This window comes from Chenopodium quinoa, unplaced genomic scaffold, assembly GCF_001683475.1.
Source record: "Chenopodium quinoa cultivar QQ74 unplaced genomic scaffold, ASM168347v1, whole genome shotgun sequence".
NCBI classification, from domain to species: Eukaryota; Viridiplantae; Streptophyta; class Magnoliopsida; order Caryophyllales; family Amaranthaceae; genus Chenopodium; species Chenopodium quinoa.
Genome location: NW_018745024.1, coordinates 10,953,452 through 10,965,588, shown reverse-complemented (window position 1 = coordinate 10,965,588; position 12,137 = coordinate 10,953,452). Strand labels below are relative to the sequence as shown.

General features: G+C 37.4%; 3 protein-coding genes across 3 annotated transcripts; 2 read left to right on the top strand and 1 right to left on the bottom strand.

The window, feature by feature from the left end:
* The first annotated feature begins 677 nt into the window (after nucleotides 1–677).
* Nucleotides 678–1,280, top strand: LOC110708939. The gene has a single exon (XM_021887167.1). It carries the CDS (start codon nucleotides 678–680, stop codon nucleotides 1,278–1,280), a length of 603 nt encoding a protein of 200 aa, XP_021742859.1.
* Nucleotides 1,281–2,920: 1,640 nt separating this feature from the next.
* LOC110708938 (zinc finger MYM-type protein 1-like) lies at nucleotides 2,921–5,233 on the bottom strand. The gene has a single exon (XM_021887166.1). It carries the CDS (start codon nucleotides 5,231–5,233, stop codon nucleotides 2,921–2,923), a length of 2,313 nt encoding a protein of 770 aa, XP_021742858.1.
* Nucleotides 5,234–7,113: 1,880 nt separating this feature from the next.
* Nucleotides 7,114–9,604, top strand: LOC110708937. Its single transcript, XM_021887165.1, has 3 exons — nucleotides 7,114–8,060; nucleotides 8,151–8,645; nucleotides 8,782–9,604. Exons 1-3 carry the CDS (start codon nucleotides 7,114–7,116, stop codon nucleotides 9,602–9,604), a joined length of 2,265 nt encoding a protein of 754 aa, XP_021742857.1.
* The last annotated feature ends 2,533 nt before the right edge of the window (nucleotides 9,605–12,137 follow it).

Sequence of the window (12,137 nt, the reverse complement as noted above, 5' to 3'; positions counted from 1 at the left end):
AATAAAATATTCATACTAGTCGACATTAACAAAGAGTATACAATTAGTAGACATGAATAAGATGAACAATACCTTAAAATCTCTTATCGTCGTATAAATTCGCGGTAGTCTTGATAGAACAATTCTACATGAAATTCCAAATTTTTGTGATTGATATAGATGAAAAATTAGTGCTTTTAATTTTTTTTCGATCGAAATTAGGGTTCTGCAAGTCTGCGACTGTTTACGTTGTTCGTAGTTTTGTATATTGCTTAAATTTTCCAACTTTAAAAAATCTTTAAGTAAATAAAAATAAAACCAAAAAAACAAAGTTAAAAAATAAAATTAAAAAAAAAAGTGAACCAAACCGGTTTAAAGGAAATAAGAAATGGATAAATTCCTTCCAAGTTAATAAATTAGCTAGTTTGAGAATTAAAATTTATAATTAGCCGTTTTGATAAATACTTTTGTCAAACTAGCCGTTTTGGTAAAAGATCCTATTTACTTCCTGATGTTATTTTTTCCTTTCAAAACTATTTTCTTTATTTTTTTTTCTTTTTACTTTTTATTGTACTAGTAAATATTCTTTATATATAAAACAACTAATATCACTCAAAAAACTCTCCCTCGAAAGATAGGGTTTTGCTCCCTTGCGAAAAAGGATCGACCTCCGTCTCGAACGATTAGCCTCCGTCCTGATGGAGGATGAATTGATAGACAAGTGCTCTTCTCTAAAACTGGAGGATGATGAAGAGAACGTGATTGACTTAGGTAATATGGAATCCGGAAAAGCTGAAGGCAATCTTGAATTGCTCGTGGTGGGGCGGTTATGCATGGCTAGACCTTACAATGTGGAAGCCTTTAAGCGCACAATGCTGAAGGTCTGGGCGCCTGTAGAAGGGATGGTTATTAGGGTTTTAAGCCCTAATCTGTATGGCTTTCAATTTTTCCATTGGCGAGATAAGGAGAAAGTTATGAAGGGTAGACCTTGGTGCTGGGATAACCACCTCCTTGTTCTGAATGAAGTGGGAGGCGATGAACAACCTGATCTGGTGAACCTAAAGCACTCGCCTTTTTGGTTACGTATTTTCAAATTGCCTTTCAACTGTAGATCGAATGAATATATCGAGGCCCTAGTTTCGGGATTAGGGGAATTACTTGAGATTGAAGAGGATACTCTTGGTTTGAACCGTTATAGAAGAGTGCGCTTGATGTTGGACGTTACTAGACCATTGCGTCGATACCAGCGCATTAAGTCTAGGGGAGGTAATGAATTTAAGGTTGAATTCAAGTATGAGTGATTGCCTTATTTCTTTTTTGCCTGTGGTGTGATTGGTCACTCCGAAAGAGACTGCCTTGCGATGACAGAGGAGGAGAAAGAGAAGCGTCTGGGATGGGGCTTATTTCTTCGCGCTTCACCAAGGAAAGGTCATGCCAAGGAGGTTGAAGAGCTTGCTCAGATTACTAAGGGGAAGCGCCAATTATTTGTAACTAAAGAAGGGGATAAGCAGAGCTCTAAAGAGACTGAAGCAGAACAAGGTTTGATCACTTGTAGCGACTCCAATACTGATTTGACTGCTGCTCAAAATCATGAAGCTGGGGATAAAGAGGCAGAGAATGCTACGATTGAGCAGACTTCTGTGGCTAAGGATGCTGCGATTATTGATGGCACTACCTTTACATTTGTTGCAGCTACAAAAATTCCGAGTAAGTCAGTTGGTGCAAAATCGTGGAAGAGGATTGAGAAGGGAGGAGGGGAGACTAAGGGAGGGTCTCTTTCAGTTCTTGTGAAGAGAGATGCTTGCTCTCGGTATGAGGACTTGGCTGTTGACAGTATAGATGGACAGGGTAAGAAACAAAAATTGATTGTTTCAGAATATGTTGATGATATAATGGCGGAGGTTGGTTTGAACCAGCCCCGCCAAATCCAATGAGTCTACTATGCTGGAACTGTCGGGGGATGGGCAACCCCCAGTCAGTTCGTAGACTCCGTAAATGGAGCTCTCTTTATGCCCCTGATTTGGTTTTTATTTCTGAAACCATGATCAGCAAATTGGATGTGGAAGGTATTAAACATAAAATTGGCTACGCTAATGCTTTTGGTGTTGCAAGTCGTGGGAAGGCTGGAGGGTTGTGCTTATTCTGGAACGAGGACAAAGTGGATTTTTCACTTGTCTCTTTCTCCCAACATCATATCGGTGGTGATGTTGTGAGAGAAGGGGTTAAATGGAGGTTCGTTGGTATGTATGGCTGGCCGGATTCCTCTCATAAACACTGTACGTGGAGGCTCATTCAGTCATTGTGTGAAGGCGTTTCATTGCCCATCATCTTCGGAGGTGACTTTAACGAGATTCTCTCATTGAGTGAGAAAGAGGGAGGTTCAAATCGTGATCGAAGGGAAATGCCAAATTTCAGAGAAGTTATGAACAATTGCGAGCTTCGTGATCTTGGATTTAGAGGGCAATGGTGGACCTGGGAAAAGGGGGCAAACCGAAGCTACCAAAATTCGGGAAAGACTGGACAGATTCATTGCATCTCCTTCATGGTTTCTCTTATATCCCGATGTGTTTGTTGAGCATCTCTTAAAGTACCAATCTAATCACACACCGATCCTTACTCACTTTGAGCAAAGTAAAAAGAATAAGAGAAAGGGTAGGAAGAGCTTCAAGTTTGAATCGGCTTGGTTGTTGGATGATACTTGCGAAGCTACTGTACGGTGTGCGTGGAATAATGCTACAGGGGAGACCAGTGGCGGAGCCAGGATTTTCAACTTGGGGGGACAAAATGCTTAACTTACGAAAAGCTTAACAAAAAATAAAAACAAAAAAAAAACTCACACATAAATTGGTTAATACTTAATATTAAAATTTCAAAATACAAATATATACTTAGTCATACAATTCAAAATGATGAAAAAAATTACATAAACATTACATTAAAATTACAAGTTCATTCTTCGAGTCTTCATACTTTGAAATCGATCAATAATCTTTTCGTCGGAAACTCGTAAGAAGACATCCTTCTCAATAAAAGTGACCAAACAATCATTCATAAGTTGATCACCCATGCTATTTCGCAACTTGTTTTTGACACATGTCATTGCAGAAAACACTCTTTCAACACTTGCCGTGGCAACGGGAAGAATCAACATCAACTTGATAAGCAAATGAATAAGAGGAAAAGTCTTATGCTTATTGGTTTTAACAAGCATCATAGAAAGAGAATTAAGGTCATTTAAACCTTGAAATCTTTCATCATTTAGCATATTCTCCATGAATACATCAAGTTGATATTCAAGAGCCATCAAATCAAAGCTTGAAAATTCTTCGGGATAAAAAGAGGCAAGTTTAAGTACCTTATCTTTATCAAAGGATGAGAAGTTATCTTTAGGACTTAAACAAGCCATACATAATAGTAACTCCATATTCCTCTCATTAAATCGTTCATCAAGTTCTTGAAGATGCAAATCAATTAGTCTTAAGAAAATTCCAACCCGAAAATGATGTTCATTTGTTGCTTCTTCAACAAAACGTCTTGATCTTCCATGAGGAACATAAAGAGAATCCATAGTGGGAATAACAACACCATGTTTAGTGCAAAATGAAGTTACCTTGTTTAAGAGAGTATCCCATCCTCGCTCCCTCATTTTTTGCAACACCGTTTTTGTATAAGTGACAAGTTCCATGGCATTTACAATATCTTGCTCCTTTCTTTGCAAAGCAACACACAAATCATTAGTGTATCCAAAAATAGTCAACATCAAGTGAGCAACAAAAATAAAGTCAAATGACTCTAATTGTCCTAAAACAATTTGAGCTTTGAACTTATCTTCCGATGCACCATGCTTCCCAATTTGTACAAGCACCTTAATAATTGTAGGAAATAAGAGGATGGCATTTAAAAGTGACTTGTAATGAGAACTCCAACGAGTATCCCCGGGCCTACTCAAACCAAGTTCTTGATTTAAACCCGATCCACTCACAATATCCCCAACATCCAAGGCTCGAGCAACTTCTTGAGCTTGATCTTGACGAATCATTTCTCTTCTCTTGCAAGAAACTCCAACCACATTCAACAAATTTCCAAGTATCTCGAAAAGCCAACCACAACTATCATTCTTTTTAGCAACGGCAACTAATGTTAGTTGAAGTTGATGAGCAAAACAATGTATATAGTAGGCACTTGGAGTATCATTCATAATCAAAGTCTTAAGGCCATTTATTTCACCCTTCATGTTGCTAGCTCCATCATACCCTTGCCCTCTTATCATAGATGGGCTCAATGAATGTTCAACAAGTAAAGACATGATTGCATCTTTAAGAGTTAAAGCGGTAGTATTAGCAACATGAACAATGCCTAAAAATCGCTCCATTACCTTTCCACTATCTCTATCAACAAAACGCAAAACAAGAGCTAGTTGTTCTTTTTGGGACACATCACTTGACTCATCGGCCAATATAGCAAAGTAATCATCACCAACTTCTTCTATTATGCACCTAGTTGTTTCTTTGGCACAACAGTTAATAATGTCCTTTTGAATAGGAGGGGAAGTCATTTGACAATTTTTAGGTGCATTTTCAAGAGTATGTATCCTTACTTCCTCAACCTTTTCTCCTAACCACTTCAAAAGCTCAAGGAAATTACCCCTATTATATGACTCCCCACTTTCATCATGTCCACGAAATGCCAAACCTTGCCCCAAAAGAAATCTTAAACAAGATAAAGATGCTTTCAAGCGGATAAAATATTCACTTTTAATCACATCACTTGCATTGTCAATCACATTCAAGATTGATTTCTTTTTTTCATCTCTTAAATTCACATATTTCTCATAAGCAAGATTATGAGCACTTTTAATTCCACCAAGATGCTTCTCAAATCTTTCCGGTTTATTCCATGCCCTAAACCCTCCATCAACAAATGCATCACCCCCCGGTTTAATATCAACTTCATTCTTGAACAAGTAACATACAAAACAAAATGCAGCATCTTTTTCAATACTATATTCAAGCCAATCCCATTTGTTGAACCAATGAACACTAAAGCGACGCAAACCAGACACTTGTCTTGTAGGGAAGACATGAGTTTTTGGTTGGCAAGGTTTTTTAAGAATATAACCCCTCCTAACAGCATTTCGTTCATTTGCGGGGTAATCCATAATGTTTATTCTTTTTCCCGGATCATGAGGAAGAAGTTCAACATCATACACCAAATCTTCCTCTAATGGTACATTACTATTACTTGAACCACCCATTTCCATACTATTTTCTTGACTTTGAGGGGAGCTAACTGAAGGTGAGTTATTGGACTCATTTTCATTGAGTCTCGTTCTTTTAAACAAGAATTGTCGAAGATCGGGTTGTTTAGTTGCCTTTGATTTGTTTGAATTTGGTGAATCTTTTGATATTTCCTAGTTAAATTGAAAATTATATATCAATTTCCACAAGACCACAATCCACATCATTACATAATAACAAAACCTAAGAGGCTAAGATTTTAAATTTCTAATTCAACTACACATTTCAATAATTTACAATAATTAATAATTTAAATTCACATTTCACAAAAACAACCAAAAACTCTAACAGGGGAAACAATCAAACAAATATAAATCAATAATCATTTATCAATTCAAATTATTCAATAATCAATACCCACAAGGCCACAAATGACAAATTCACAATAAAAATATAAACAATTAAACATTTAAACAAGTAATAAAAATATGAAATTCAGAATTTCAGATTTACTGTAAATTTAAACAATTAAACATTTAAACAACAAAACAAGTAATCAATTATTCAATTAATCATACATTCATTGATTCATACCTCCATTGAAATCCAGATTTACAGCAAATGTGTTATGCTTATGCATATGACGAAGTCACGAAGACACGAAGTCACGAAGGACGAAGGCTCAAGGGCGGCTGTTGAACCTCGTCACTGCTGCGAACTGCCGGCGAACGGTGGACGGCGTCACGGCGAGCCGGCTAGGCGATTGACGAAGTCACGAAGACACGAAGTCACGAAGGACGAAGGCTCAAGGGCGGCTGTTGAACCTCGTCACTGCTGCGAACTGCCGGCGAACGGTGGACGGCGTCACGGCGAGCCGGCTAGGCGACAGGCGAGGGCGAATCGAAGAGAGAGAAATTGAAAATTGAAAAACTTAGGGTTTGGCTGGCAAATGTCGCAACAGAGCACTGTAAATCTGTAATTGCATTTTTTTTTTTTAATTTTTTTTTTTTTTTTTAAATTTTTTTTTTTTTTTTAAATTTTTTTTTTTTTTAAATTTTTTTTTTTGAAAATGGGGGGACAAGTGTCCCCACATGTCCCCTTCTAGCTCCGCCCATGGGGGAGACAGTGGTGGGTAAGCTTAAGGCTGTGGGGCGTAAGCTGCTAGAATGGAGTGAGGTGAAATTCAATGATCTTGGCAAGCAAATTGAGTTAAAAGAGGAGGCCCTTCGATGTGCTCAACATCGAACTATTTCCCCCGCAAGCTGTGATCAATGTGTGAAGCTAGAAAAAGAGTTGGATGATTTACATGACAAATATGAAGCACACTGGTACATGAGGTCGAGAGTAGCTGAAGTGCGTGACGGTGATAGGAACACGAGTTACTTTCACCACAAAGCTTCACAAAGAAAAAAGAAAAATCGAATTAAAGGGCTTTTTAATTCGGAAGGGGAGTGGCAGGTGGATATGCGTCAAATTGAAGGTGTGGTGACTGATTATTTTAGAGGGATTTTTACTTCTAACAAGCCTTCTGACGAAGAGTTGTATGATGTGCTAAAACATGTTACAAGTTCTGTTTCGATGGATTAGAATGTGGACTTGATGAAGCCTCACACATAGGATGAAATCTTCTCTGCTCTTCAACAAATGCATCCCTGCAAAGCTCCGGGCCCCGACGGTATGCATGCCGTTTTTTATCTAAAATTTTGGCACATTATTGGAGATGATGTGACTAGTTTTGTTAGTGGGGTTCTTAGTGGGTCCGTCTCTTTAGAACTAACATGTAAACACTACTAATATTGCCTTAATTCCAAAAGTCAATGATCCAACTGTAACTTCCGAATTTAGACCAATTAGCCTCTGCAATGTGCTATATAAACTTGTCTCTAAAGTTCTTGTCATGAGATTGAAGTTGATTTTGCCTGGTGTGGTTTCGGAGAATCAGAGTGCTTTTGTCCCGGGTCGTCTTATTACTGATAATGCTCTTATAGCTCTGGAAATGTTTCACACGATGAAGAATAGAAGCAAAGGGAAACGGGGTACGATTGCTCTTCAACTTGATATGAGTAAGGCGTATGATAGAGTTGAATGGGGCTTTTTGAGAAAGTTGTTGCTCACTATGGGATTTGATGGTCGATGGGTGAACTTGGTTATGCAATGTGTGTCTACAGTGAGATACTCTTTTGTTATTAATGGAAGAGTATGTGGTGACGTGGTTCCTTCTCGTGGATTACATCAAGGGGACCCTCTCTCCCCTTATCTGTTTATTCTGGTAGCAGACGCACTTTCTTTTATGCTGCAGAATAGGGTTCAAAGAGGGGAGCTTCATGGAGCCAGAGCTAGTCGCAGGGGTCCTACTGTTTCTCATCTTCTTTTTGCATATGACAGTCTCCTTTTTGCTAGAGCCAACCGACAAGAATGCGAAACCATTGTTGATATTCTCAACCAATACGAAGTTGCATCCGGGCAGAAAATTAATTATGAAAAATCGGAGGTTTCTTTTAGCAAAGGGGTTCGACAGGAGCAAAAAGATGAAATTATGAGTGCTTTGAAAATGCGACAGGTTGACAGACATGGCAAGTATCTTGGCATTCCCACCGCTGCTGGGAGATCGAAAAAAGCAATTTTCGGGGCTCTTTTGGATAGAATTTGGAAGAAACTTCAAGGTTGGAAGGAGAAGCTTTTTTCCCGGGCCGGGAAGGAAACTCTTCTCAAAGCGGTCATTCAAGCCATCCCGACTTACTTGATGGGGGTCTATAAATTCCCTTGCTCGGTTATTGATAAAATAGCGAGCGCAATGGCTAGATTTTTTTGGGGTCAGCAAGGTGCTCAACGCAAGATTCATTGGTGAAGTTGGGCCTCGATTTGCACCTCAAAGTGCTTGGGTGGCTTGGGCTTTAAAGACCTTCGGGTCTTTAATGATGCATTGCTTGGAAGGCAGGCTTGGCGGTTAGTGCATAAGGAGGACTCCCTCCTTAGCAAGGTTATGAAGGCGAAATACTATCCAAATTGCTCCTTCCTTGATGCGGCTCTTGGCTATGGGGGAAGTTACACTTGGCAAAGTATTTGGAGTGCTAAAGCTTTGGTGAAAGAAGGGTTGATTTGGAGAATTGGGACGGGTTCGCAAGTTAATATTTGGAATGATGCTTGGCTTGCGGATGAGCATGGAAGTTTGGTGACAACGAGCGAAAATGGAGGTCTCTCTCAGGTTAGTGAGCTTATAAATTTTGACAATATGGAATGGAACACCGAATTGATTGCCAGTCACTTTAATGAGAGAGATCAAAAATGTATCTTGTCCATTCCGTTGAGTTTGAGGGGTCCAAAGGATGTTCTTACTTGGGCTTTTTTGATGGACGGTTTGTACTCCACCAAAACTGCTTATATGCTTGGGAAGGGGTGTAATTTTGATGACTTTCATCAAGTATGGAGGTATATATGGAGTTTGGAGGTCTCACCAAAGGTTAGGCATTTTTTGTGGCGATTCTGTACTAACTCCCTGCCCACAAAAGCTCTACTTTTTCATCGCCATCTTATTGATAATGCTGTGTGCCCTTGGGTGTGGGAGGGAAGAGGAATCGAGTGCCCATGCTTTTTTCTACTGTGTTCGAGTTCAAGAGTTGTGGAAGGACAGTGGCTGCTTGGAGCTGTTCGATGTGAGTGTGATGAATGATCCATGTGAGTTTCTTGCTAGCTGGAAAAGAGGAAGCATCAAGAAGCAGCAACGTGCGGCTTTCCTTGCTTGGTGTATATGGGGCGAGAGAAATCAGAAAGTCTTCAGTGATAAAACTACCCCCAACCCTGTTCTTTTAGCACGAGCAATCAGGCTAAGTGAGGAGTATGGTTTGTATAGCAAGAAGGTGCATGTGAGCTTTGCAAAGTCTAAAACTCGCAGCAAGAATTCCTGGACAGCTCCCCCCGATGGATTCATTAAGATCAATGCGGATGCCTCTCTCTCGGAGGATGGTTGGGTGGGGTTAGGCGTGGTGGCTCGGGACAGTGCTGGAAGTGTGGCTTTTGCTGCAACTCGGAGATCAAAGGCGTGGTGGCCACCGGAGATAGCAGAGGGCAAAGCCATCTGTATGGCTGTTCGTTTGGCCAAGAGTCACGGATATAAGGATGTGATAATCGAGTCCGATTGCCAAGTACTTATTGATCGTCTGTCGAAGGCTACGACTTTCTTTTCTGATCTTGATAATGTGTTAGAAGATGTTTTGTATTTAAGTTCTTTCTTTAATTCTTGCTTTTGGGCTCATGTTAAAATAGGTGGCAATGTAGCTGCTCACCATCTAGCTAAGCTTCGTCCTTTCGGTGTAGAACAAACTTGGGTGAATCATGTTCTTATGGAAATTTCACCCTATGTATTCTCGGACGCTTTGTCCATTCGCTAATTAATACACCGATTGATTTCTTTCAAAAAAAAATATTCTCTATATATATTTGTCAAATCATTTTATTGTATTCTCTAATCTGCCTCAGCCACGATTCTAACATCTAACCATCCTTTACAATTGATAAAAATATTGCACTTTTTATGATGATTAGAGACTTTAGAGTTGTAATCACCCCAAATTTTGATGTTAATTTCATCGTAACTTTTTTGTTTCTTTGCCACTAAATCTTTAGCAGTCACGTCATTAGCAGTTACATTGCCGAGTTGCATGACTACCTTAACATTAGTACTCTGTCTCCCTAGTGACAACTGACAATGTATCATAAGAATGTTTATCAATCTTCGTAGATGGAACAAGCGATTTGTCATTGTAGTCAAGAGAGAATTTATCGACGTATAATGATTTTGTAAGCACTTTTAAGGAGTCCATAAACAAGGTTAAGTTTAAATCGACGGTTGTAAAATGATTACTCATAGTAGAGATTACCATGGACGTAACCCCAAGTTTATGAGACTTATCGACGTGATACTTGTTGCCGAATACATCAAGGTCCTTGCACCCATGGTTCTTATCAAAATCTTCATCAAATCTGTTAGACGTTTTGATTCCAACAATGATACACAAGACTAAGGTGATAACAAAACACCCTCAAAACACTAAACATTTCGGCTTGTTTATTTGCATGGTTACTTCACTTGCACTTGCTCTCCACTTTTTCTTTTGGTTTTATACATACCCTTGTTAGATTATTGTTGTAATATATTTACAGTGTAATTTAGGTACAATTCTATCAAAATATACAATTACAATAAGTCGTGCCAAATTGATAATATTCCAATTTCTCTGTTTTTTATTAAAGAGAAAATTTTCCAAAATCCAAATTTGTAACCCGCAATCAAGTAAAAGTAAAGTTGGATTTGCATGCCTTTCTATTATGCAAAAACTAGAGTGTACCTGTACAAAATGCACGAGATATATATTATATTAGAAAGATATTGTGATGTAAAAAATCCTTTGTTATTGGTATCAGATCTAATATAATATAAATCTTTTTAGAGTGTACCCGTGCAAAATGCACGGGATATATAAGAAAAAATATATTTAAAATATGGAAAGTTGATCTTGATGTTATAACTTATACTTGAGTTGCAATGGTCGGTTTTGGACAGGTCGACTCTGTTGAACCCTGTTTAGCTTTGCTCTAGTGAGTATTAATAATCGTATTAACAATGTGTTGTACCCGTGCAAAATGCACGGGATATATATTATATTAGAAAGATATTGTGATGTAAAAAATCCTTTGTTATTCCTTTCAACTATTTTCTTTGTTATTGGTATCAGATCTAATATAATATATATCCCGTGCATTTTGCACGGGTACACTCTAGAAAGATATATACTCCGTATTAAATTATAAAGATATTATATTATATTATAAAGATATATAAAAGAGTGGCATTTTGCACAGGATATATATTATATTAGAAAGATATTAAATATATACTATAAGAAAAAGTTTACTTAGAATACGGGAAGTTGATTTAATGTTGTAACTTAGACCCTGTTCTTTTGAGCTGTTGTGGACTTGTGTTTTGGTCTGCTCTGCTGAACTCTGCTTACCTCTGCTCTACTGAATATTATTAATTTGTTGACACTTGGTTTTCCCTGCTAATTGCTATGCTGAAATCTTATGTTCTTTGCCCTGCTCAAAAGTTTAAAAGAACAGGGTCTACTCTTATATGTCGGTGGTCACGCAATGTGGCAAGTAATTATGGGGTTTACCTTGTCAAAGCTATAGAGGTTACCGGGGTAACTTGGTTATGTGATGTAGGAGTTACTCTGTTCTTTTGCAAACAGTTTTTCGATGAGACCAATTTTGCAAAAAACGTGTTGTGTATATATATATATATATATATATATATATATATATATATATATATATATATATATATATATATATATATATATATTTTGTTTTGGTTATTAGAGAAGTCGAAGTTGTTTGGAGGGTATGTATTTCCTAAAAAAATACATATAATCGAATGGTTGGGGATTTTGAGTGTTATGGTGAATTGATGATAAATGAACTATATACTCGTGGTACTGCATGTCATCTATTATACTACGTTAAAAAAAAAATAACAGAAAGTGAAATGTTATTAGTGTACTTAAAAAAAGTGTAATATTAGTAATATTCCCTTGTAAAAAATACAAAAAAAAAAGAAATTAAAAAAAATATTGGGATGATAGTTATTGTTGTTGTTTTTTTTTTGTGGAATGGGTAGTAGTTGTTGTTGTTTTTTTTTTTTTAAATTTATTTTTAATTTTAAATTTAAAAAAAATATAAAAAATAAATAAATGCATGAGAACTCAGGGAGTTTGGAGCATTTATGTATATTTAAAAGGTAAAATTAATTGGTAGTTGTAGATTTTTTTTTTTTTTTTTTTGTTTGAAATAATGGAGAAATGGAAGTTAAAGAGGTAGTTATTAAAAAAAAAAAATTAAAAAAGAGAATGCATAGAATGTCTC

Excerpts from the sequence above, each read along its gene's own strand:
- LOC110708939 (XM_021887167.1), top strand. The coding sequence starts at position 678 with ATGGAGGATGAATTGATAGACAAGTGCTCTTCTCTAAAACTGGAGGAT.
- LOC110708938 (XM_021887166.1), bottom strand. The coding sequence starts at position 5,233 with ATGGGTGGTTCAAGTAATAGTAATGTACCATTAGAGGAAGATTTGGTG.
- LOC110708937 (XM_021887165.1), top strand. The coding sequence starts at position 7,114 with ATGAGATTGAAGTTGATTTTGCCTGGTGTGGTTTCGGAGAATCAGAGT. Across the intron at positions 8,061-8,150 it reads GCTCAACGCAAGATTCATTG|GCAGGCTTGGCGGTTAGTGC; the intron begins GTGAAGTTGGGC and ends ATTGCTTGGAAG. Across the intron at positions 8,646-8,781 it reads GACTTTCATCAAGTATGGAG|GGAAGAGGAATCGAGTGCCC; the intron begins GTATATATGGAG and ends TGGGTGTGGGAG.